Source organism: Canis lupus, chromosome 31, assembly GCF_003254725.2.
Source record: "Canis lupus dingo isolate Sandy chromosome 31, ASM325472v2, whole genome shotgun sequence".
NCBI lineage: Eukaryota > Metazoa > Chordata > Mammalia > Carnivora > Canidae > Canis > Canis lupus.
This window is the reverse complement of record NC_064273.1, coordinates 36,522,911-36,549,696: the sequence shown is the minus strand read 5'-3', so window position 1 is coordinate 36,549,696 and position 26,786 is coordinate 36,522,911. Positions and strand designations below refer to the sequence as shown.

Here is a 26,786-nt window from a genome sequence, read left to right as displayed (position 1 = left end):
CCACTTTTGGAGCAATTGTGCTTATAAGATATTAAAATATGAATTTTTAAAAAAATCTTATTTAGCAAACCAGAAAATGTCAAATCATCTCTTTTCCTTATTTTTAAAAGTTATCTCCCAAGACCATCAGTGACAGATGAAAGTTTCTTAAGTTGCACGTTTTCCTGTGGGTGATGCCCAAAGCTTTCTGCTCTCACTAATGGGATCAAGGTGGAGACTGAGACCATGCTTGGAACTCAATCTGTGTGCAAATAGTTATGAAAACTTCACAGCTCCTAGAGGACCCATCAGGGTAAGGTGCCCCTCAGATCTCCAAGCCAAGACCATGCAAGACACTGCCTTGGTGAATATCAGATGCCAGCCCTAGATATGCTGATTTCTATTTCTTTAAAGTTTTATTTTGAGATTGATGGAATTGATTTGTAGGTAAATTTTCTGAGAGGCTACTATATGGTGGTGGAAGTTTAACCACCATGATCGGTCATCTGCTATAACCTGGCAAATTGACCTCATTTGACACACAAGCCAAGATACTAACATGGTAATATATTAATATGACATATGTGAATTCATGATTGCTTCTGGTCTTCTTCATGTCTACTCAGTATTGTTCCACCACCTTAGTTTATGATCAGCTCATCTATATACCTAGAGCCTCATCACACACTCATCACAGTGCCAGGGGCTTTGAGAATACATTCTAGACTGCCCTCTGAGATTGGTAATCCACCAGAGCACCACCTACAGCACTGTGGTGCAAACAAAGGAATATCCCTGTCTTTGAGGGCAAATGTTTGTTCCAGAACTAGAGAGAGTAGTTAGGAAAGATGTAAAGGAAGGGTGTAGGAGCTTGAAGGATTCCTGGTCTTAAATCCAAAAACATTGAGAGGTGTGTGGGCAGGTGCTGGGAGGCAGGAAAACGAGACTGAGTTAAATCACAATTGGCTGAATATATCTCTCTGGCTATTGTTGCCATTGGCAAATCCTGCCAACTCTATCTTTAAAATCATTTCCAAATCCAGCTTTTGCTCTCTATTTGTACCACCAGCATCTTGGTCTAAGTCACCGCCATTATGGCCCCGGTTTTCAGTAGCGTCCTCCTGCCTTTCTGTGAATTCACCTCTGTCGCTACACTGTACACATGCATAGATCCAACTTTGCCCTATTCAGCTCTTTGGTGGCTTTCCATCACATAAAAACCAAACCAGCGTCCTTCCAGTGGCGCAGGTCTTCCATGATCTGCCGATCTCCAAGCACATAGGCTTTCTGGGGCTCCCCAAACATCCACAGCTCATGTTCTCCAGGCCTTTGGAGTCTATGGTCTTGTGCTTGGAACAATCTCTCCTCTTAGCTCATAAGACCTACTTTATCCCACCACTGAGGTTTCCACTAAAATACCACTCTTTCCTAGAAGTCTTCCTCCACCACCCTGTCTGATCACTTGCTGATCCCTCTCCTTCATCTCTTTCCAGCATTTGTCATCAGCTGAGACCACAGGTGAGTGCTTTGTCCCCTCTGCCATCTGCTCTGAGTCTAGATGCCTGGCTCATGGCAGATGGCCCATAAATATTTGGTGAATAAACGAATGCATGATTCACATCTAGCTCTACTCCACTAGACTTCCAAAGGGGCTCAGTCCCCTGCCCATGGCAGCAGGGCTATGTTCTCTCCTGATAAAACATCTTAAAGCTGTATTGTGTGCAGAAACCCCTTGAGACGTAGAGGCCCCTCACCGAATGGAGTGTGAAGTGTCTCTATAGAGTGCTCACTGTGAGAACACCTTCAGGTTCCCTCCCTTTTGTCTGCAGAGCAGCTGTGAGTCTAAACTCAGACTCAGTCACATGGAAGGATAGAAACCCCTGCCAAAGCGTTTTGCCTGCCCCTCTTGATGTGCTTGCTCAGCACCGGGCAGGACCTATCTGTTCTTTTATAAAAGGAGCGTCTGTGTTCCGAAAACTCTCTTATGCAAAGTTTCTGAAAAGGTTTGCTTACCTTACTTACTAATTAAAGGCAAGTCACATTTTTCCCCTCCCTGGACTCTGCAGTCATACAACCGATGGCCACTTGATAGCCACATCCAGATCGAGTTACAAAGATAACCTGCGATAATGCCATTTGCTGTGATGATTGAGTCGACAAGGCTGAGTGACTTGGTGCAAGTATTTCCCGATTGGACGAACCTGTTGGCAGCCTGCTTACCATCACGCTTGCTTTTATAATGAAAAAGGAAATTATTTCTGCTTTTAATGATGGCGGCCCCAGAAATGGTGAGTAAAGTGGGTGGGGGAGACACAACGCTTCTGAAAGAGAATTTCTCAACGTTGCTCAGTGTTGTGAAACCGGCCACCGATGGCTTGTTTGGGAAGGGACTTCCGTGTCTAGGTTCAAGGTTTCAGAAAGCATTTTACCACTTGTTCTTATTCTGATCATAAAGTTAAGCTGCATAATTTGCCACCTGCTGATAGTACGAGGCAGGTATCAGCAAGAATCAAAAGCAAAAATGCCTGATGTGGATTTATTAGTTTTCTAAGATGCTCTCCAAAGCCACTCCTGAGATGGAAACGAAATAAATATTTTTAGTGTAGAGTTCCTGCTTCGATTTTCCTAAGGCCACATGAAACAGCATGAAGACAGAGTTTGCGTTAAATGGCTTAATAGTTTCTTTTTGAATCTCAAACACCACAGCCAGTGAGCAGAAATCTAAAATGGTTGATTTAAGTATCTATGTTTATGTGCCTGTTGGAACCACCTCTGAGACTGATGCCTGGGAAGGTGAGCCGGGATTGAGTTGGGAACATTCCGCCATTTCCTTGCTCACTCCGCCCCTCATAGAGTTGCAGGAATGACTTCCAGAGGCTTCTGACCTCTCTGGCTTTGTGATAGGTGGAATTCTCTTGGAGGAAACAGAGCCCTAGTGTAGCTGCTGCAAGCCAGCGTCCCCAGCCGCTCCTCCCTTTGCCATGTGGGGGACCGGGCACCCAGAGGGCAGGGATACTTTCATCCTTAACTAGGTCATGCCCGGCCGAGCCAGGGAAGCACGGTGTTTACGGGAAACTACAAATATTGTGGGTGAGTGTCCCCTCCCTGGTGCCATCTACATTTTGGGGGCATGGACATTATGTGAGTATAAAAAACTTCTTATGGTTATGATAGGTGTCCCACAGGTGTAGGCAAAGGATTGAGTTTATGTAGGACAAAGAACAATGACAAAAAAGAGAAGGAAAGTGCTTTGAAAGAGATTTATCTTCTGAAAAACAATGATGTAGTAATTTCTAATCATAAAAGGGCACGTCTCTAAAGATGGCTAGTCAATTGATTTTAAGATTGATAGAATACAGAGTGAAGAAGTCATTAATTTAAGCAGAATTAAGTTCGTAGTTTTTCATTAACTCTGAAAGTTTCTCTGTTACTGGCTGAGGCTCACAAAAAAAATTGTGTCTCATTGGATGAATAGTTTTACTGAATGCGCTTGATGTGGATGGTCAGATGTCAAAGATTTAACACGACAAAGATGCATTTGACGCTAAAATTGTAAATAGAGAAGCAAGTGCTTCTTTCTGTTCTTCCTGGCGAAGGAGGTGGAGGTGGAGGTGGAGCCGAATCTCAGAGGTCCTGAAATAGTCACCATGGGGGAAAATGACCCGCCTGCAGCTGAGGCCCCTTTCTCCTTCAGATCGCTTTTTGGACTTGACGATTTGAAAATAAGTCCTGTCGTACCAGGTAGGTGGAACCAGGTGTGATTTCTGGGGAAGTACCTCGCCAGGATTTCTCACACCCAAAAGCTGGATGCTTGCACTTCCTTGGGTTTATAGAACCCTGGAGAGGAGGGGACACTAGAGAGGACATCACCTCGGTCAGGCCCTTGCCAACACCCGGAGACAGAAGTTAGCATTCTCCGGATGGATGTTTTCAGAAATTGAGGCTCCAGTTGTCCCGCCAGAAAAATCTCTGAGCCCCCCAGCAAATCCTGAGAACCTATCAGCTCTTTCAGGAAACTAAAAGTGTTCGGGCATTGCTGGGCATTGCTGGGTGTTGCCGAAGGTATTTGCTGCCTAGATTAAAACCGAACAGCAGGAGACAGGAACTGCTCTGAGCGACAAGGAGAGTTGGTTTTGTAAATAGGTCTCAAATACAGAACTTGCCACAGTGAGATGTGGCTTGCTGGTCCCGGGTGCAGTCAGGAATGTTGACATCTGGGGCTGGGAAGGGAGACACCTGGGGGCTCTGGCTGAGGTTCCAGAAAGCATGGAGTGGGGGCTGTCCTGTGATTCCTTTTAAAGCCTCTGGGCAATTGAGGTTGGATGGTAGTGGAGAAGATAGGAGGTGGGGGGAACAGGTTTCAAGTAAGGGTAAGGATACATAATTCAAAAATACAGCTCAAAAAATGAGCATAAATGTTAATTTTAAAAGTACCTTCTTATCACCTGACCCCCAAGATTTACCTGGCTTTTATGTTGGCCTTCATTCTCTTCCTGTTGTTGCCCGCAAGTGCGCATTCACGTACAGTGTAGGTATAGACAGGTGTTTCCCCAAGTGCTACTTCGTTTTTATAAATGCTCTTTGTTTATAACATCATGACATCCTATCAAGTAGATGTTCAATTTACATAGTTCTTTAAATCATCATTTGACAAATAATTATTTCTAATATTTCTATAGTACAAATAAGATGAGCATGAGTAATGCTATGCATATTTGCCTCTGCTAATTTTGCTTATTTTTTCATAATTGATTTCTAGTAGTGAGAATTTAGTAGTGCTTTACATAAATAAGCAATTGTATTGTTCATCATAAAAATTTAGAAAATACAGTTAATCAAAAAGATTTTTTAAAGTCACCCACGATTTTACCATTATTCAGAGGTAGCCCTCTTTGTGCTTTAGTATTGGATTTCTTGTCTTTTTCTGATATACATATCTGCATTTTCCTTTGGAAGTGGCATATACTATGTTGAAGCTTTTTTGTTTTCAAGTGAAATAATATCATGTTCTTCTTTCCACGGTGTTAAATGATTAAATATTCTTTAAGGATTGGCAAACTATGGCCATGGACCAAATATGGCCCACAACTTGGTTTTATAAATAAAGTTTTATTGGGACACAGACACATTCATTTATTCACCTATTGTCTACAGCTGCCTTCATGGCACAGTAAAGTTGAGCAGTTGCAACAGAGACCATAAGGCCCATAAAATTTAAAATATTTACTATCCGGTCCTTTACAGAGGAGGTTTGCCCGCCCCCTTTCCCTATCATGGAACCAACTCTATTCATTTGTCCTGTTACCTCTTCCTTCTAATGTGCATTCGGGCTGTTTCCCATGCATCAGTATGATACATGCCACCTCTCCAAGTGTCCATGTAGGTAGAAATGCATGTGCATCAATGAAGACATCTTAAGATAAATTCCTGGGAAGTGGTTTTACTAGGTCAAAAGAAAAATTCCGCCCATGTTTAAGGCTTTTGGTTTGTATTTCCAATCTGACTCTCAAAAAGCTTACACAATGTATATATTGACTGCAAGTGGAAATCCATTTCCCTTCTCTCTGGACTGCAGTGAGGGTGCTATAATAGCAATCACCAGGGATCCCTGGGTGGCGCAGCGGTTTAGCGCCTGCCTTTGGCCCAGGGCGCGATCCTGGAGACCCTGGATCGAATCCCACGTCGGGCTCCAGGTGCATGGAGCCTGCTTCTCCCTCTGCCTGTGTCTCTGCCTCTCTCTCTCTCTCTCTCTCTCTCTCTGTGACTATCATAAATAAATAAAAATTAAAAAAAATCTTTAAAAAAAAATAGCAATCATCATAAATATTGCAAGGTCGGTATGAAGTTACATTTGATTTGCAGTTTTTCAAATTTCCAGAGAGGTTGAAGCTTTTTCTTCATGCTTGTTGATCATTTGCATTTCTTTTTGGGGGAGGTGCTAGTGCATTTTGCTTTGTACTCCAGGCACGCCCTCAAAGACAGGACAAGGAGGTGGAGTGAGGCCACAGTAGTGTCCATAGGGCACCATGGTGGAGGAGCTGTAAAGGGGCAACTGTGAACAGATACGAAGCTTCTAACTGAGCAGCAATCTTTAAGTCTATAATTAGGATGAATTTTCTAAATCTAACTCTTAGACCCAGAGCAACTAGAATGATAAGAGGTCATCCTTGGGGTTCCTGCTGATTTTTAAAGTGTAAGTGGAGAGTGGGCTCTCATAAGGGGAAGTTATTAATTTGGTGCAGGTTTCTGGGGGTGGGGAAGGCTGAGGAGAGTCTGCTCTGCTAACTCAAGACCACAAACTGGTTGTCCTAAAAGGAATTGGTCTCCTATGCTGAGATAATACAACCTCCATTATCGTGATATCATTCATCCATCCAATCATCCATCCATTCATCCATCCATTCATCCACTCAAATTACTGATACCCTTGAATAACATAGAAGTAGAATTGAGTTGATGACTCCCCACCTAGCCCAAAATCCACTTATAACCTTTGGCTCCCCACCTAGCCCAAAATCCACTTATAACCTTTGGCTCCCCCAAAACTTAACTACTAATAGTCTACCATTGACCAGAAGCCTTGATGATCACAGCAACTCACTTAAGAAGTATGTAGCATGGTACATGTATTATATACACTGTGTTAGTGCAATAAAGTAAACTAGAGAAAAGAAAATATTATTGAGAAAATCCTAAGGAAGAGATAATACATTTGAGGTACCACACTATAAAAAAATCCACCTGTAAGTGGACCCACACAGTTCAAACTTGTGTTGTTCAAGGGTCAGCTATATTCATCAAGGAACCCTGCACGCCAGGTGTTGGTCTAGGCCCTGAGTACACAGCTGCAGAGCAAACCACCTGCTCATCAAGACAGCGACCTTGCCCTCTGCCTCCCCTCCTTGTTCTGTATCCTTCAGGCCATGGAGTGTGCCTTTCCTTGTTCCCCTCAACCGCTTCCTTCTCCCCCTTCCCCATTCCTTCTCTTACTCTTCTCCTCCTATCCCATCTCTTCCACTCCCATTTTTGTCTTCAAATTCCCTCTCTCTCTTTTTTTTTTTAATTTTTTAAGATTTTATTTATTCATGAGAGACACACAGAGAGAGGCAGAGACACAGGCAGAAGGAGAAGCAGGCTCCCTGAGGGGAGCTCAATGTGGGACTCGATCCCGGGACCCCAAGATCACACCCTGAGCTGAAGGCAGATGCTCAACCACGGAGCCACCCGGGTGCCCACATTCTCTCTCTTTTTAAAGGATCCTTGAATGATATTGACCATTTTATAAGCACACTCTGTAGTGCCAGAAGGTGAAGCTCTGGGTTTCCAAAGACACGCAGGAGAGATCTTTGTGGCCTTTCCATGGGAAATCTCTCAGCTCAACATCTCTAGGACTGGGGTGTGAGAGGACCGGACAGTCTTGTCTTGAGTAACCGTGCGCCATGCAGAAGGCTGTCTCCCCTTCCCGCATTCCCACCCTCCTCAGTGTGAGTGGGGACAACTTCGGCTCAGATGTATTTTCAGGATCACTGAGGTAATGTGCATGGAGTGGCCTGTTCTCCTCGGAATCAAGGTGCCGATGGAGATTCTCCCGGTTGCCCAGAGAGGCTTGTCCTTCTGGGCATCATACCACTGGGGTGGCACATCCTCTTTTCCATCCAATGTACCTGGTTCTTTAGGCAAGAACTGGGACAGGTCTGGGGTTTACCCTACTTGCAAACTAACCAGTCAGTGCCCAGTGTGCTGGACGCTCCTAGAAGACAGGAGGCTCTCAGATCGGACACGGAGGACGTTGTTACCCATGGCACAAGGGGCGCATATATCCTGCTCCAGTCAGTCACTAATGTCCGCCAAGTCCCACAATGGCGATGTCAACAGCCCAGGGATATGCCGAGTGCCCAGAGCATCTGTATCACACTAAGGAACCCAGGACCAAGGCAACTCGAATCCGTTATAATGCACTGTGAGCAGATCTGCACACGCTTTGTCCCCGACGAAGACGTAGTATTTGTTAAGCCAGACAGTGAGTAAACCTGCTCCTTGGTCTGGAGAGAGACCTCGTCTCTCTCTTCTCAGGCTGCTCGCCCTGCCAGCCTCCTCAGAGAGATGGTCTGGGACAAGGCTGGAGGTGTCGCCGTGCATGAGGCTCTGGAAGAAGGGGCTACTACATCATCTGGTGACCCTCTCAGACGGTCCCAGCTCTCCCTCTCCTCAGAGCATCCTGTGTGGCTTTTCCACGTCACCGTCCTCCATGGGGGAAGCGTTTCTGGGGACCTGGGCTCCACCTGCCTTCTGTCCTGAGTTTCTTAGGGCTGCGGAGACAAAGTGCGACAAACTAGGTGGCTTAGAACGACACAGGTCTATTGTCTCATGGTTTTGGAAGTCTGAAGCCCAGGGGCCAGCAGGCCCGTGTTCTCTCCGAAACCCACGAGGACGCTTTCCTTGCCTCTTCCCAGCTTCTGGTGTTTGAGGATAACCTTTGGGGCTCCTTGGCCGACTTCGAGGTTTGTCACCCAAATCTCTGGCTGCATCTTCGCCTGCTGTCCTGCCTGTGTCCCTTGGCACCATTCCCTTCTATGCACGTCTGTTTCTGTGTTCACGTGCCCCCTTTTCAAAGGACACCAGTCAGATTAGATTAGACCCACATCATTACTTTATTTTATTATTATTTTTTAAGATTTTATTTATTTATTCCTGAGAGACACACAGAGAGAGGTAGAGACACAGGCAGAGGGAGAGGCAGGCTCCCTGCAGGGAGCCCGATGTGGGACTCGATCCCAGGACCCCGGGGTCACAACCAGAGCCAAAGGCAGAGACTGCTCGACCCCTGAGCCACCCAGGCGCCCCGATGACTTTGTTTTAACTTGATGGCCTCTGTAAAAACTCTATTTCCAGATATGACAATAGTCTGGGGTGCTAGGGTCCAAATGCCCGCATACTGCAAGGGGGGCGGGGACACACTTCGGTCAGTAACACCATCCCTTAACCCGGATGGACACAACGGGGTCAGGAGTGGAGACCATGGGGCCGGGCCTCTGGAGAATGTGTCCCCAGATCAGTGGCCTTTGTTCTAAGCTAAGGTGGACTTTCTTTGGGCCAGAACATTCTCTGCTTTGAGGGGAGGGGGAACGGATAGCTGCATTTTAAGTTTTATTTTCGTTCGGATCGGCTGCTCTGTGGCTTTTTGCTCTTTCCCCCACCTTTGGGTTTTCAGACGCAGACGCGGTTGCGGCACAGATACTGTCTCTGCTGCCTCTGAAGTTCTTCGCCATCATCGTCATTGGGATCATCGCCTTGATACTAGCGCTGGCCATTGGTCTGGGCAGTGAGTACGATGCATTATTTAGCGGGCTCTCGAATGCCTATTCGGGCCTTGAAACTTTGATGAGCCCCCGGCTCGCGTGGGTGGGGCGCTGCCACCCAGCCTTGAAGAGTGGGGGCGACAGACTTGGGGGCTTGCTGGCTCCGAGTGCTCGGCCCGCACGAGCCCGAGCCAGCCCGGGGCCCAGGAGGGGCTGTTGGCCACGCTCGGGGCTTTGTCACCAAGGAACCTGCCCAGTTAGAAGTGTCGAGAGGCAGCTGATGAAATAGGATTCCGCGGGCGGGAGGGGGCGAGGGGCCCGGAGGAGAAGACAAGGAGGCCATTCATGCCAGGCCAGGCGAACCTGCTATTTTTAAAAATGAGGCTCATGCGGCTTTTGAGAAAGTGAGTCATTTGGACGCGCTCTGATAGGGAACAGTATCTCAGCTCTCTTTCAAATACGCGCCCCACCTGCTCGGCTGTGCGGTCCGCGGTCCCTTCTCTTCTCGCCCAGAGTTGGAGACAACAGGGGGGACGTGGGGGCCCCCGAGTCGTCCTCACGGAGCTCCTTGCTCAGCTGGCTCAGCCAGGCGGGCTGCAGCCATGCGCTTTCTCTCTTGACCTCGAGTCCTGTGGTTCAAGGCCGCAGGGCGAGACTAAGTGGGGGTGCCGCAGCCCCCACGCTCTGGAATTCGGAACAGAAACTAGGCTGAGGCAGACGGGCTGCAGTTTCGAAGCAGGTTTCATTACTGATGGCCAAGCTCAGGGCCACGTGGCCAGCGGATGGTTGTTGGTGCTGTGCCCTGAAGAAGCCAGCCCTTCCTTGACGCGCGTGTCCTCCCCTCTCCTCAGTCCACTTCGATTGCTCCGGAAAGTACAAGTGTCGCACGTCTTTTAAGTGCATTGAACTGACGGCTCGATGTGACGGGGTCTCAGACTGCAGGGACGGGGAGGACGAGTACCGGTGCGGTAAGGCCACGCTCCTCGCTGCAGAGGGACGGCCCAACCCTGACCTTGCCCATCTGCAGAGTGGGTCCAGATCCACTGGGTGCCAGCGTCAGGTCACGTCCTTAACTGGGATCCACGTGACATGCGTCCCCAGGGGGTTGTGGAGCCGGGAGCAAGGGGAGGGCTATCTCTTGGGGCCCAAATGCAGTTTGGGGAGATCACAAGAACCGTAAGAAGAGGGTGCGGGGGGCACAGGGCGGGGATCCAGGCAGGAAGAGCTGCCTCCGGGTGGGGGTGCTGGGGGCGAGGTCTCGGGGTCCCCTGGCCGCTAACGAGCTGCTCTTCCCATGCGCCGGCCAGTCCGCGTGAGCGGCCAAAACGCGGTGCTCCAGGTGTTCGCAGCTGCTGCCTGGAGGACCGTGTGCTCTGACGACTGGAGAGGCCACCACGCCAACGTCGCCTGTGCCCAGCTGGGGTTTCCGAGGTAATTTACAGAACATTGACGCTGATGGGTGAAGTGTTCAGTGGGGGCGACCACGGGGACGGGGAGCTGCCTTTCAGCCGCCTCGCTCCACAGGGGCGCACACCAGGCCCCCAGGCCCCGCCGACGCTGAGTGGTTTGACCCAGGCCACACGGGACGGGGCACGTTTGGGGACAGGGCCCCAGATGCACACATGAAGCACGGAACTTCTGAGCCGAGACCAGGCCCCCAGGTCCTCAGGCACCTGCCCCCTGCCCCCCGCCTGGTGTTGGGGCCACGTGGACGTGCCCGCACACTCCCTAGGAGCCCAAAGAGCCAAGTCTGGAAAGTCAGCCGTTTAGTGAAAACAGTCACTTCCAACGGCTGTTTGGCGACATGCAGAAGGGCCAGCTCCTGTGGCGGGCGCCTCGCTTTTCCACATTTGGTTTTGTCTGTGTGACATTTGTGCTGAGGGGACGAGTTTCTCTCCTTGTCTCTCCGAGCCTCTCCTCTGACCCCGGCACCACCATCCTCCGTGGCCGCCCCACAGGGCACTCCAACCCCCTCTGCCCTTGCCCCCGGGGTTGGAAGCAGGCCGGCCGCCTGAGTTCCCACGCTCCTGCGTGCTGGCCCCCGAGTCCCCGCGTCCTGGGCCCACTTCCCTGACTCGGGCGTTGCAGCCTAAAGCCCTGGAGCCCAGGGAGCCTGGTTCGTGTGTGGTGCTCCTCAGCTGCCGCCTCCAGCAACTGTGACACCCCAGTGTCCCAGCCTGTGTCCCCCAGACCGTGACCTTCTCACCTTGTGACAACCCGGGTGCCAGAGCCAGCTGCAGCTCAGCTCTGTGACAACAGCCACGTCACCCCACAAGTGCCTCCCAGGACAATGCAGCCTTCACCCCTCACGGACAGGGGGGCGGTCACACTGCTCACGTGTGAGCACACATACCACAGTGCACACACACCACACATGTCCACTGATACCACATACATACCACACGCACACACACCATAAATGTGCGTAGGTACCACGCCCACACCACAGTACACACACATACTGCACACTTAGCACACATGCACGCCAAATTTGCACACATACAACACACATTCCCATACACCACATGCACACACACCTCACACACATGCCATATGCACATGCACATACACACCATGTGTGCCACACAGCACACCCACACCATACACACTCCACCCCCCATGCACACACACACACACACATACACCGTGCATGCCACATACTACGTACAAACACACACAGACATGCACATACACTGCATCACATACCACACTGCACACACACATCACCCATACACCCCATCACACAGTGCACACACATTCACACAGTGCACACACATGCACACGCTCATGCACACACCACCACCACTGCAGACAGCGGAAAGCTTCCCCATGCAGGTCTGTTCCCTATGGAGGCGCTTCCGTGGCCTCCCAGGGGCGTCCCTCCCACCTCCCGGCCCCCCTCCCTCCCCTCCTGGAGTGCCTCCGCCGGCCCCCGAACCCCAAGGCCCCCCTCTACCATGCAGAAGGGCCCAGAGACCCCTTTCCCTCAGCTCCCCGGCCAGCCAGCCATGGTGAGATGGTCCTTCCTACCCATAGCGAGAGCCGTCAGGGGAAGGGAGCCCAGCCAATGCTACTTTCCCAGACTGCCCCTCGGCACAGGCCCGTCTCCTTCGCTGTGCACCTGTTCTGCCCTCAGTTCCCAGATTCGCTTCCGTATCTTTCTGCCTTTCCTTCCTGCTTCTGTCCCTAGAGCCCGTCTTTGTTCTTCTCTGCTCAGCCGCGTCCCACGTCAGCCATCTGTGATGACAGAGAGAGGGGAGGCTGTCAAGCCGGACGGCCTGGGTTCGAATCTCCGTGTCGGCACCCCAGTTCCTTGACTCAGGCCTCAGAAACGGAGATAATAGTCGCGCCCACTTTTAGGGGTGGCGTGAAGTTCCGGTAGACACAGGCACATCCTGGGAGAGCTGGTAGCCGTGCTGGGTCCCGCCACCTGGACGCTGGGTGCTTGATGGGGATCCCGGGGTGGCTCTTGGGGGCCCCTTGCATCTCACAGACCGGCTGTGGCCAGCCTGCCTGCATCAGCCTCTCCGTGTCAGGTCAGGAGCTCACCACCCAGTGCCTGCCCCGTCGGCCACGGGGCCTCCTCGGGAGGCCTGGGAGCTCATTGCCCTCCAAACTCAAACCCGACTCACCTTCGCATTCCACACATAGTCCTGGCAGCCCGCAGCGCTTGCATCACCAGGTGCAATGCTGTTTGATCAACCGATGAGTGAAGCAGGCCGGCTGCTTCGGGTTTTGTCTGCTCCGTGGGAAAAGGGAGGGGGGTGGCCCTTCATTTACTACCCTCCACCTCACAACCCTGCAAACATTTGATTATTTTTTTTAAAAAAAGATCACATCTTTACCATGCTTCTCCAGAAAACCTGCTTCCCGGCACTTTAAACGTTTGCAGGCACCTGGGGCGCCCTGAGCCTCTTCCCTCCATGCTCATCTCTCTCCGATGGGAGCCTGCACCGGCTCTCGATTTCGATCTCCCCACCCGTGGCTCTCTTGGGTGCTCGGCATCCCCACTCAGGTCCCACCCGAAAATACTCCGCCTGCTTCCATGTTCTGCTGTCTCTGGGGCTGGCTGCGTCAAGGGGGGCTACTTGGCTACCCCAGGAAGTGGTCCTCCCCGGCACAAGGCCAGAGCCTGCGGGGGGGGTGCAGGGGCCGTGGGGCGGGGGTCCCAGACATTGTGAGATTTGGAATGCCTTCCTAAGCTAGCAAAGCTGTGGATGGTTTTGCGGGGGTTGGGGTGGGAAGTGACCCCCACCCCCAGTATGATCCATGCGGTATCCTGACTGGAGCACTGGTTGATTTGAACCGGGCCTCGTTTCCCATGTGCTTGCAGCTACGTGAGCTCAGACACCCTCAGGGTGGACTTGCTCGAGCAGCAGCTCCAGGAGGACTTTGCCTCCGTCAATCACCTCTTGCCCGATGACAAAGTGACTGCTCTGCACCACTCGGTGTATGTGAGGTACGTGCGGCCAGGTGGCGCTGCCGTCTGCGCTGTGTCAAGTCACCTGCTGGCTCCCCCGAGCTGTGCGCAGCCCCGTGAGGACACAGGAGACGTGAGAGTGTTTCTCCAAGTACAAGGCGAGGCCTAGCGGCCTCAGGGAGACTGGCTGGAGCCCCGGCTGGGGTGTAAGACCCTACCCCAAAGCAGGCAAATAGGGCCCGACGGGGAGGGGTGTAAGGAGGACCATCGCGGGCCAGCTGCTCTGGTCACGGGCACCAGGTGTGTGCGGAGCAGCGCAGGGGGACAGGGAACGAGGCAGAGGAGGCTCAGAAGCTCGAGTATTCTCTGTCTGCCATTCGGATTCCACATTTCCCTGGCAACTCTTGAGAAAGGTTAAAAAGTGAGATACCTGTAAATGACCATACCTGCAGCCTAGCGGGTCCCCTGCCTGGTCCCCTTCCTGGTCCCCTCCCTGGTCCCCTTCCTGGTCCCTCCCTAGTCCCTTCCCTGGTCCCCTGCCTGGTCCCTCCCTGGTCCCTCCCTGGTCTCCTCCCTGGTCCCTCCCTGGTCCCCTCCCTGGTCCCTCCCTGGTCCCCTCCCTGGTCCCATCACTGGTTCCCTCCCTGGTCCCTCCCTGGTCCCCTCCCTGGTCCCCACCCTGGTCCCTCCCTGTTCCCTCCCTAGCCCCCTCCCTCGTCCCTCCCTTGTCCCTCCTTGGTCCCTCCCTGGCCCTCTCCCTGGTCCCTTCCTTGTCCCCTGCCTGGTCCCCTGCCTGGTCCCCTCCCTGGTCCCCTCCCTGGTCCCCTCCCTGTACAGCCAGGCAACTCCATACGCTCTTGCTGGTACTCTGGACCAAATCCCAGGAGCACGTTCTCTGCTCTGGGAAACATCAGCTTGTCGGCCTGTCCATCTCATAATCGACAGTCACCCCGGGACCCACAGGCAATTCATGGGGACAGCTCATCTCTTAGATCCTTAAACCTTGGTCTGGTGGACATCCCCTTTTCCTTGCATGAGCGGACTGCAGCGCGGGAGGTAGGGAAAGTCACAAGGGGACATGGGTGGATGGTGAGGAAGGCATGCCCTGGCTCCCACCCACGCAAGGGCGAGCGCGTGTCGTCCCTGGAGCAATCACAGCTCCGCTCTGGAGAGGGGGTGACCCAGGCTGCAAGGACCTGGTGCCAGGAGAGGCTGCCTCGAGGCTGCCTCGCTGTCCTCGAGGGGCCAGTGGGGAACACCGGGCTGAAGCCGACCTGCAAACGACAGCAGCGTGTGCTCATGTGAGAGAGCTCCTCCCGCGTCTCCTCTCATTAGCCGTCCGAAGCGTGGGGATGCTCATCACCTGTCACACGCACAATACTTCCTGCAGCCAAATGGTTCCGTATCAATGTGTCACCTCATACACATGTTTGTTTGTTTACTTTAATATGGACTAAAATTGCAATCTGTAATCAAGAGCAGGGGAACAGGGTCTTTTTTCCCCTTTTACCCCAAGATTAAGTTTTTAAAAAGGGCTCGTTTCGCAGGCCTCTGGCATTTACACAAGCCTCCTCTTTTCGTCCTTAGGGAGGGATGTGCCTCCGGTCGGGTGGTTACCTTGAAGTGCACAGGTAAGGGACCTACACGGCAGGCATAAGTGGAAACTTGCGCTCGCTCACAGACTCCTGTCTCCCCTCACCCCCCCACCCTCCTGAGACTGCTCCGGGTCCCCTCCTCCTGGGCGCCAGGTGGGAACTCTGCGGACCCCACCTGGAGGAGAGGAGGGCGGTGCCCATCCGCCTCAGCTGGTGGGTGGGGAGAGGCAGCCCAGAGCAACTTCTCAGCAGCGGACGGGACTGCGGGCACGATGCCCCGTCACCCACGGCCGCTCCAGCAGCCCGACTCACGCCCTCTCCTCCCCGCCACCCCCTTCCCACCCACCTGCACAGGCTGGTCGGTGCCCCAGGCTCCCCGCCCCGCGGCAGGCGCCCCCGGCATCGGGGAGGGTTCACGCCACAAGGGTTGGGTCTGGAGAAGTCAGGCAGGTGCACGCCAGCCCCGATTTGCTCAGGAGAGGGCTGCAGAAGGCTCCCGTGCTCCTGGAAGAGCCGGGGTCACTGCAGGGGTCCTGGGCGTCACCGGGAGGGGTGCTGCCAGCACCAGCTCTTCCCACCGCTCCCCTTCGTCTTGGTGGCCTGCTCCCCGCTCTCGCCCTGTGGGCCCCTCCTGCCTCTCTTTCGGGGCTGGGAGCTCCGTGGGGGCAGCGGGATGTCAGGGAGAGGGGAGGGGGCCTGTGGCTGTGACAGCAGCTTCCCCAGAAAGGTCTGTGGGATTCAAGCCCCAGCCCTGCTCCCCTCTCTCTGCAGCCTGCGGTCTGCGAATGGGCTACAGCTCGCGCATCGTGGGTGGAAACGCGTCCTCGCTCACGCAGTGGCCCTGGCAGGCCAGCCTGCAGTTCCAGGGCTACCACTTGTGCGGGGGCTCCGTCATCACACCCGTGTGGGTTGTCACGGCTGCCCACTGCGTCTACGAGTGAGTGCTCCTCGCCCGCACGCCCCGGTCTCACTGAGCCACCATAGGATGGGGTGATTTCAGGGCTCGGCAGCAGGTCCAGAAAGCAGGCAAGCCGACCGGGTTGTCACAACGCAGTGTCCAATGGACGGGACCCGCCCCAGCCCTCACCGTGGCCCCTCACTGTCCCTGCTGGCTGTGCCTGGGGACCCTGAGCTCATTCTAAGGATTTCAGACCTGCAGCTCTTACAGAGAGAGTAGAAAGTTTGGAAGGAAACCCTCGTGCTGGAGGAAAACCGCCAACCTCCGTGTCGCTGAGCACGTTGCGGCCAAGAGGGCGAGAGGGACACAGGCTGGCGGGGGGGGGGGCGGGGGTGCCCGATGTGTCTCAGGGGAGGTGAGCACAGGAAAGAAACCACAGAAAGTCTTCCAAACACAGAGAATTCTCCCGGTTTTGTTTTCCGGTTTGGTTGCTGTGTGTTGGAGGACGGGCCCGACAGACTCTGAGTCCCGGGGGTGCAGGCGTCGAGGCTTCCCTGGCGGATGGACACACGGGGTGGGCCTGAGCTTCGGGGCCGAGCATGAGCAAGCAGGGAGCACCGTCGCCTCCGCCACCTGCGGGCCCCGGGTCTCCGGACCCCACATCCCCGGCCCAGGTCCGTGGGTTAAAGCGTTCGGGGCAGTCCTACTTGTTCTCTCCGACTTCTCATTTCAGCCTGTACGTCCCCAAGTCGTGGACCGTCCAGGTGGGGCTGGTTTCCCTGCTGGACAGCCCAGCCCCTTCCCATCTGGTGGAAAAAATCATCTACCACAGCAAGTATAAGCCCAAGAGGCTGGGCAACGACATTGCCCTCATGAAGCTGGCCGGGCCCGTCCCCTTCAACGGTATGTCTGCGGTCTTGGCTGCGCCGTTGCTTTCAGTTGTTTCGAGGGAGTTTGTAATCGCCTGTGGAGCCTTTCTATGACAGCCGCCTTGTGGTCCTTGCCAGGTCGTTCCAGGAGTTCATTCATTTTCCCCGCTGGCCACGGTTGATGATCTTTTCTCGTGAAACTTGTGATTTTCCTGGTTCTTGATCTAATGAGCAATTTTCAACAGCGTCCTGCACTGTGGGCTATCACAGCGTTGGGGATGCGGGGTCCACACACCTCTTCAACTTCGGCAGGTGGTCACCCCGGCCAGGTTCACTGCACGTGACTGGCCTACTCCCGTGGGCTGTGCCGAAGTGTCGTTTGATTTTAGAGACTTCACGGTTCTACTTTGGCCGACTGGTCTGGTGCCCCTGGGGCTCCCACTCGTGCCACTTGCTTCCTGCTGGAGCCACCTGGAGATGAGAGGGACTTCCCCAGGCCAGGCCACGGGTGCCTCAAGGTGGCGGAAGGGGGTCTCTGAGCTCTTCCCTGCCGTCCCGGAGCTTGTTGAGATGAGGCCCCCAGCAAGGGCTGCCCAACCAGCCCCGCGTCTCAGTCTTGGCCTGGAGAGAGGGCACTTCCCCGGTCAGCCAGCTGGTTGTAGTGGGGTCGTCCTCGTGGCCACTTCTTTACCGGGCATCGTCAGCTCCCTGAAGCACTCTGGAAGTCTCTCCGCGGCGGCTGCTGAGTTCGGCAGGCCACGTTTCCAGGCGGGGAATACCTAGTCCTAACCTCTGAAAGTCACAGAAACACCCGAACACACAGGGTAGAACTTTCGAAAGTCTTGCAGATGCCAACCAAGGATTAGGGACCCACTCCTACATACATTAGAGCCCCTCCTCCTTCCCCAGCGCTCAGCCCGGGCCCGGGACCACCGTGTTGCTCATCACACCGCACATCTCATTCTCTACGTGTAATGCTCTGAAACAAATATTCCTGGAGACGCAAAGAGAAATTGTAACGGCGGCGTTCTTGTATCTTGATTGATGATACTCACTTAAGAAAAACGAGGTGCCGACACCTGCACTTTGAGAAAAATTAGCGAGTGCTCTTACGAGCTCTCTGCCTTTCCATTACTGTCCTGGGCGGAAAAGCTTAGCGCATCTCGAGCGTATTCACGGGACAGCCTCATGGCAGCCGTGATGCTGTCTCTGCTGGGGGTGACGGGACGCGTGTGACACAGCCTGCAGGGACAGGCAAGCTTCTTGCCCCCAGATGCACCGGGAGGGACCGTAATAGTCACGGAGGGATGTTTCCCAAGCCAACGTGCCCACGGTCCAGACCAGGAGTGGGCAGGTTAGGGCCCCGGGTCAGATCTGGCCCTTTGACTGTTTTTGTACATAAAGTTTCAGTGGGAACCGCTAGATCCGTTTGGGTACCGCCGCCTGTGGCTGCTTTCATGCCACTGAGGCGGTTGGTCTACACGGCCCATAAAGCCTCAGGTGTTAGCTATTCCGCGTGTCATGGAGGAAATGCCGCTCCCTGGCCCAGACCCAGTCACATTGCCACCGGCTAGGGTCGTTTAAAGGTTGACGGCTCTGCCCTGAGCTAGGAGCTTTCAGACCGACCAAGGCCTTGACGTTCCTTTGGGAGATGGCCTGAGCTCCCCAGAGAGGCGGACGCTGGGGAGAATCATGGTCTTCGTGGGCTGGGGCTGGCACTGAATTTAGGGTTGCTGTCTCCCCTTGCGACAGAGAGGATCCAGCCCGTCTGCCTACCCAACTCCGAAGAAAACTTTCCTGATGGAAAAATGTGCTGGACGTCCGGCTGGGGGGCCACGGAGGACGGAGGTCAGTCAATCATCTGAAATCAAGGTTCTGGGTCCAGGGAACCCAGAGCTGAGAGGCCGGGATGGACGCCCACGTGGCACGCTCCCGCCATCTCCGGGTCGTGGCGTCTCCCGTGCTCTCAGCAGTCTAGTTGTGGGTCAGGGTCACGGTTCCGTTTGTCTTGGGACGTGAAAATGGCAGACTCTGTTGGGAGAGAAATGAATTGAAAAGGAGGACCAGGGCAGCCCGGGTGGCTCAGCGGTTTAGCGCCGCCTTCGGCCCAGGGTGTGATCCTGGAGACCCGGGATCGAGTCCTGCGTCCGGCTCCCTGCAAGGAGCCAGCTTCTCCCTCTGCCTGTGTCTTTGCCTCTCTCTCTCTAATAAATGAATAAATAATGTTTTTTTTTATTTAAAAAAAAAAGAAAAGGAGGACCAGGAACACCCCTTGTTGGGGAGACCGTCCCCGAGTCATCAGGCGGTTCCCCTCCCTGCTCCCCACCACGCTCATAAAGCACGCAGGGAGTCCGTGGAGAACCCCTCCCAAGGCTTATCCAGAAGGGAGACATCTGTCACTGGTGAGGGATTTTCCTCTTGTGCGACTTTGGAAGACGTGTGATTTCATCAGAGGGCAGATGCATGGAAACTCACTGCTCTAGTCGTATCAGACATAGTCACCGTCGTGAGGACAGCGCATGCTAGCTGTCCTTCCATCGGGGTGGCACATGCATGTGCTCACACTCATAGGTTTTCCACCAATTGCTCTCGTTCTGGCAGGAGTTTCTTGGGGTCAGCGGCAGGGGGTGGGGGCTGTTACAACAAAGCTCTGTAAACAGAGAGGCTTGGACAGCAGAGACTCATCGCCTCCCAGCTCTGGAGGCCGAAGTCTGAGATCGAGGTGTCGTGGGGCCGGTTGAGGCTCTGAGGGTGAAGAACCTGCCCCGGCCTCTCTTCCAGCCTCTCTTCCAGCCCCTGCTGGCTGCAGCCATCCTTGGCGTCCTTGGCTCGTAGATTAATCACACTGCTCCAGTCTCTGCCCCATCTTCCTGCGCCCGCCGCCAACCCCGTGCCTCAAATCTCTCTCCCCTTTCTCTTAGATGGACGCCAGTCTTTGGACCTAAAGCCCACCCTAAATCCAGGACGATCTCACCTTGAGATTCTTATCCTATTACATCTACAAAGACCCTACTCCAAAGAAAGGCACATTCTTCTTCTTCTTCTTCTTTTTCTTTTTTGTTTTTTTTAAAGATTTTATTTATTTATTCATGAGTGATACAGAGAAAGGCAGAGATGCAGGCAGAGGGAGAAGCAGGATTTTTGCAAGGGAGCCCGATGGGGGACTGGATCCCGGGACCCCGGGGTCGCAACTTGAGCCCAAGGCAGATGTTCAACCGCTGAGCCACTCAGGTGTCCCAGAAGGGCACATTCTGAGGTTGCAAGTGAACATGGCTTTTGGGGGTGCAATTCACCCCAATTCACAGGAAGTTCAGTATTTTCCGCCTGAGGTTTATTAGTTGAGTCTGCCCCTCCCTGAGCGTCCAAGGCCCCCAGGGCCTACCCAGATCCCAAGGGTCCGTCCTCTTCCGCAGCGCGGGGTCTCATCCCCGTGGCTTGCCACGTCCTCCTGCCCATATTGGAAGCCTCCTCCGCAGACACGTCGAGCTGCGTTTCACCAGGTACCAGGTGCCGAGCTGGACGTCTCCAGGCCACCCTGTCTGCTCCTCGCAGCAGCCCTTCGGCGAGGAGGAGACGGGCTGAGGGCGGCTCACACGACTGGCTGGTGGGAGGTCTGGAATGCCGCGTCCACGCTCCCCCCACAGCCGTACTCACGCTGTTTCTCACGATGTGTGGCCTCAGAAGACTATTTCATTACTTTGCTAGAGCCTGGGGTTACATTTAGCGCCCCTCCCCCCTCCTGCCTGGGTAGCCCAGGATCGTGTGTCCCCGTCTCAGGGCCCTTCTGCCGTGGGAGGTGACATAGACACAGGGATTGAGAAGAGGACGCCTTTGGGAGGACACTTTTGTGCTGACCACACGACGGTTCTCCCCGACAGCTGTGTGTGATCTTCACGGGACTCAGTTTCCCTTCTGTAACCTGGACTGTTCTGAGGATCGAGCAGGCCCGTGTGGGTCGAGTGGTCCCCCAGGATCACCCGGGGGAGGTCCCTGCTGGCTACCGCTGCCCCACCTCCTCCTGCACCGGCCACTTTAGGGAAGACGGTGCCCGGTGCACGCCCCTGGGTTCCCAGCAGGGCCCCTCACTGTCGTTGCTCTGACACAGGCGACGCCTCCCCTGACCTCAACCATGCAGCTGTGCCTTTAATCTCCAACAAGATCTGCAACCACAGAGATGTGTACGGCGGCATCATCTCGCCCTCCATGCTCTGTGCCGGCTACCTGAAGGGCGGTGTGGACAGCTGTCAGGTAGGGGCCCTTGGTGACCTCTGGGGGCCACAGCGGCGGGCGAGGCTCGGGTACGGTGACCCAGCCTGTGGGATAGGCCGCTGCCAGCATTTCCCTGTGACTGACTGAAAAGCAAATTTACAGGGTGTGGGGAAGACGTTTGCTCAAGATATCACTCCCTTCCCTGGCCATCGGCCAAGTTTACCCGGCGCTCCCATTCTGCCGGGTCCCGGTGGCAGGAGGGGTCCCCAGGGTGCTCCCCACCCCAGCCCTGGTTCTCGGGGTTTGCAGGGGGCAGCAGGGGCAGCAGGCAGGTGGGAACCTGTGAACCAGGGCCTCCAGAGCCACAGCGAGCCAGGCTCCAGCCCGGCCAGGCAGGCCCCTCCCCTGGAGCTCTCCGCGGGCTGTGTCCAGCCGCCTTGACCTTCGCGGCTTCAGTGCATCTAGAATCTGGCAGGGGATGCCCCTCTGACAGCTGGGGGAGACCGTCCCGGGGGGACCAAGGACTCTACCGTTGGGAGTGCCAGCGTCAGTTCTTGGAGGCCGGGGGTGTGAGCATCCCCACACTGAGTTTTGTGATACAAGGCGGGGGGGATCCTGGCTCTAAGACAAGGACACCCCCCACCTCAGTGCCTCTGTCTTTGCCATCCAGGGAGACAGCGGGGGGCCGCTGGTGTGCCAGGAGAGGAGGGTGTGGAAGTTGGTGGGAGCCACGAGCTTTGGCATCGGCTGTGCCGACGTGAACAAGCCTGGAGTCTACACGCGCATCACCTCCTTCCTGGACTGGATTCACGAGCAGATGGAGGTGGGTGCGGCTCACGCTGGTCCCTGTCCTCCGCCAGGTGGGGGAGGGAATGACCCCCCTCCAGCATCCTTTTCCGCAGCCCCAGTGCTGCTGGGCAGAGCCAGGGGTCGGTGCAGCAGGCAGCGCCCTGTGGCCTCTGGGCGTCGGAGTGAGCCCCACAGGTGAGGCCCTGCGTGGGTGTGGTCCTGGGGTGGGTGCACACATGGGCGGTGGCCATGGCCGGGGTGTGAAGGACAAACTTCTTCCACGGAGTGAAGAACAGAAGAGGGGTGGCCGAGGATGAGCCCCTGGGGACGGATGAGTCCAGTGGGCACGTGTGGACAAGGTGCAGACAGCGGGTGAGGGGCTGGACCTACAGGCACCCGCCACCCACTGGAGAATTGGGACCTGCTGAGAGTCAGGGATGGGCTGGGGAGTCTCTGACCTCGGGGGGCCTGGGCAGCTCTGTGCTTTGGGGGAGCCTCCCTGCAGGGGTGGGAGGTGGGTCTGTGGGGCCGACTTGGCAGGAGAGGGGAGTGCCACAGGCAGACAGGAGGGACGTCCGCCCCTGGGGAGTGGGCCTGAGGGGCTGGGGGGCCCGACGCACGGGAGTCTCAGCAGCACAGCTTCTACCTTGTGGACACCCCGCAACTGTTTGCTGATGTCATCTCTGACTCTGTGCCCACATCACGCCTCGGGCTAGCTTCAAAGAACTTGAGTTTTTCCTTTTATTTTTAAAATTAAGGGCAAATATATGCACCATGAAATTAACCATTTTAAAGCGGACAATCCAGGGGCTTAACATCTTCACCTCGATGCTGGATGTTTGGTGTTCTGGAAGTTTCCGGGCTTGCACCGCAGCCTCATTGAGCAGTCGAGTGTCTCCCCCACCCCTCCATGCCCGCTCCTCCCTCCCCCCCACCCTCCCCCCCAGTCTCCAGCAACCTGCTTGTGTCCCTAGATCACAGGCCTTTCACAATGCTCCTTTAACTGGAAACAATTGCCTGAGAAAGCCAGCCAACGCCTGATGTGCCCTGGGCAGTCATTTCCACTTCCTCTGGGAGTTATTGCTTTGGAAGCAAGAGAACAGAGGTTTGCAAGAGCAGCCCCCCTGGTCACAGTGGCCTTGATGGCCTGGTGAGGGGGACCCCAGGGTGCAGATGGGGCCGCACATGGGCGTGGGGGACAGAAGGTGGGAAGGGGGGTCACCCACAGAGCCACAGAGATGCTCCCTCCAGGGAGCTGCACTCAGCCACCAACGGTCCATGCCACCAAGCTAGTTGTCACCAAAGTCAAGCTTGAAACAGGTGCCGATCCTAGAAGCCAACTCCCAGTCTTCAGGCTACGGAGGAGGGCTGGGGCCTGGTGGGGTCAGGCTTCCAAAATCCCTCTGGGATCCTCCAGCAATGGAGCTGGGTGATGTCTCGGCCCATTTCCCTCGGCACCGGCCTGGGTGGCAGGTCCCGGGACTGTCCCCATATTACGGGCGAGGACTCCTACACAAGGTCCCCCGCAGCTAGTGACAGCAGAGTGCGACTCGGGCCCCACACCCACCGTGGGCGTGCACAGGACTGTCCCTGGCAGGCCGCGCACACTGACTGTTCCCGGGACCCTTCTCTATAGTCTGATCAGGGGCTGTGGGGTGAGGGCCCTGGCACGTGGTCTCCAAGGGAAGACACTTCCAGACATCGTGCTGGCCCCGTGGCTCCCTGGGAGGGCCTTGCAAAGGGCTTCCGCCCTCCTCTGCCCCGACGAGCACATTCATGAGTGATGCATGGACGGCGCTGGACGGCCCCGCGGAGGTCTGAGACACCTTTGTCACCAGCTGCCTCGGGCCCACGGGGCTAGTCTCGCCCTCCTCAGGGGTCCCGGAGACGGGGCAGGGAGAGATCCAGAAGAAGCTTCCCTCCCCACGGGAGGTTTTCCAGAGGGGCTGCAGTTTCAGCTGTGTCTTTGAATATGCCCACGGGCCCTCCAAGGGCCCACACAGGCCGAGGGGAATGGGCCCGGTTGTCATCTCTGCTCTCCTCCCCGTCATCTGTACGGGGGCGTGAAACAGATCTGTTCTTTATTTTTTAATTTTTTTTTTTTTAATTTAAATTCAGTTTGCCATCCTGTAGCGCCCAGTGCTCCTTACATCCCGGGCCCTCCCCAGTGCCCGTCACACCTGTTCGGACTCAGAACTGGGACTCAGGAGCGCGACCCTAGGGCTGGGAGAGTCACGGGGGAGCCGGGGAAAGTGTCTGGGGTCAGGGACATGCGGCTTGGGGAGCTGTCTCACCCGCAGCGACCAGCCCACAGTCACTCGGGGCAAAATGCAGGCGCCGGCTGGGCCTCAGCGCTGGAGGCCGGCTTGATGTGCTGGAGAAGGTAACGGCTGCGTTTCCATTTCTAGAGGGACCTGAAAACCTGAGGAGCAGGGGTCGGGCCGCCGCCTTGAGTTCCTGCCGCGATGGAGACACCCGGTCCTTCCACGGGCGGGTCCCCGGGCGGGAACTTGCAACAGGAGCGAGGGCCTCGGTGTTCTTCCTTCTGGCACCCCCCGCAGAGCCAAAAGAAGGAGCACCGGCTCTGTCCTTGCGACCTGAACACCCTGCCTCAGCACCTCCACAAGCCGCCAGCCGGGGTGGTGGGTGAAAACGGCCTGCTGCTCCTTTGTGACCTTCACCCAGAACAGAAGCACGAACACACCTTCGGGTGCTACGTCGTCCCACGTGTCCATTCGGTTTTCTCTGCACGGGGCATTTGCCACTACGGATGGGACAGGCGAATCCCATACAAACACCCCAGGCGCTCAGTGGGGCTGCGCCGGCCCGGAGCCGCAGGGGTGGGGGTGGGGCATGCGGGGGGATGTCACCTTCTGCTCCTTTGTATCCCCAGGTGCCCAAAGCAACCCAGAACTTTCTACTTCCAAGATCCGTTTCCCCCCGTGGGAGCTCAGTCTACAAGTGCTTAGCCATGAGGTTTATTTCTCTTCTTTCTTCGTAGCATGTGGTGCTTGGTGCATTATTTGTCGTTGCTTCCAAAGGACACGGGCTCTCTTGACGCGTCCGTCGATCAGAGCTTGTCTGACTGCATCGTGCGCCTTGATTGCTTGTTGGAACAGGTTTCTCAGCTGAGCAGAGTTGTACTTAAAGCCTCAGAAGCAGAGTTAGATAAGAAGGTACTAGAAGAAGACAGGGCCACCTGGTCCCACCCAAGGGGTGCCGAAGGCGGCGTGGACACTCAGGTGTCCTCCAGAGGCTTCCCTGCCTCTCTGCGCGGCCCTGTTAACCTGGCCATGCGCCTGAGGCGTTAGAGACCCCTCCCGGTGACCCCCACACCCGCTGTGGCCCCCAAGCGCACACACAACAGGGGAAGAGTTAGCTTGCAGGCCAGCACTGCCCAGGGGCACTTAGCACAAATGAAGTTGCTTAGTTGGGCCGGTCGAAGGGACGATGGTGAGTTTCAAAGAGCGAGCAGGTGCCTGGGGAGGGAGAGGCTGCGGGGAGCCCCCGGGATGCGCAGGGAGAGAGGGGAGACCCAAGGCACGGTGGCCGCTTGGCAATGATGTCACCCCCCCCACAGACGGCTCGGACTCGCCACGCGGATGTCCACGTGTCAGAAAGTGACAAGACCGTTTTGCTCCTAGGTGGTTGTGCCCAGGCCTCCTCGGAAGTAGAGGTAGCTCATGTGTGGGTGATCTAAGTGTGAGCAAATGAAGGCTTCTGTGCGTGACACACCTCAGCTGAGAGCACTTGGCCGTGGGGCCGGCACACGAGCATTGCTGGCTGTCGTGAACGCGTTCTTCCTTAATTACTATTGAATGTGTTAGGAAATATTTGCTGTCTTATAATCTCTCAAAAGGTCTTGAGTAATGCTAATGGCAGGCAATTAATCAGCGTGGACCGTGTGCCTGGCACCACTCTACCACATTTCCTGTGTGCACTGCTTTATCGTCGCCACGACCCTGTGAGACAGGAATTCTCATTAGTCCCGTCCCACAGATACAGACACTCGGGTGTGAGCGGGATTGACGCTCCTGGGCCCACAGGTCAGGCCGGCGGGCATCGGGGTTTGTCCCGGGCACATCATATCAGCAGGAATTAATGCAATTAACTATCTGCAAAGCCCCGCTCGCAGGCATCTGAATCTAAAGAGACTTCGCCCCACCAGTGTGAACCCACTGGAAACGTATCAATCATTCAAAGTCAACTGCTCCCTCCCCTGGAAATGTTTGGTCTTATTGGAGGCCTTCGGTGGCTCCAGCTGCGGGTTCATGGGTGGAGCTCTTTGCCATTTTGTTCCTTTTCTTCCTTGAATATGGCTTCGCATCTATGTCATGCCCCACAGCCAGGCTAGACTGGGAGCCAGGAGACAAAGTCCTGGCTGGAGCCTTGCTAACCTGCAGCCAGAGAAACAGCCAGGCGGACATGCCACGGGTGAGGAGTGGACCCACGGAAGCAAGTGTGGGGCATGTGTGTCATGGGTTAGCGATGAGGAGAGCCTTCACCTGCACCTGGATGTCCAGGACGGTGCCATGGGATAGGCTCCTTCTCTCTTCGGTCCTTCAGGTTTGATATGGCTAGATTTTAACATTTCAAAAAGCATTACAGAAGACCTAACAACATTCAGAATGTTTGGAAAAATGAGCATTATAAACCGGTCAGCCACCTAAATGCCAAGTTGGCCACAAAAACGGTGAACACGTGCCTCCCTCTTCCAAGAGGAGGGGT

General features: G+C 55.1%; 1 protein-coding gene across 2 annotated transcripts; it reads left to right on the top strand.

Annotated features, from left to right (window-relative positions):
- Window positions 1-2,061: 2,061 nt before the first annotated feature.
- TMPRSS3 (transmembrane serine protease 3) lies at window positions 2,062-25,957 on the top strand. Of its 2 annotated transcripts, none has more exons than XM_025462055.3 (13): window positions 2,062-2,267; window positions 3,576-3,720; window positions 9,191-9,301; window positions 10,130-10,246; window positions 10,586-10,709; window positions 13,612-13,737; window positions 15,286-15,329; window positions 16,065-16,230; window positions 16,925-17,094; window positions 18,813-18,908; window positions 21,166-21,308; window positions 21,940-22,092; window positions 24,467-25,957. In XM_025462055.3, exons 1-13 carry the CDS (start codon window positions 2,247-2,249, stop codon window positions 24,482-24,484), a joined length of 1,434 nt encoding a protein of 477 aa, XP_025317840.1. In that variant the 5' UTR covers window positions 2,062-2,246; the 3' UTR covers window positions 24,485-25,957. The 2 variants fall into 2 exon arrangements, with proteins under 2 accessions (XP_025317840.1, XP_025317842.1); XM_025462057.3 differs by lacking the exon at window positions 2,062-2,267 and adding an exon at window positions 2,929-3,069.
- The last annotated feature ends 829 nt before the right edge of the window (window positions 25,958-26,786 follow it).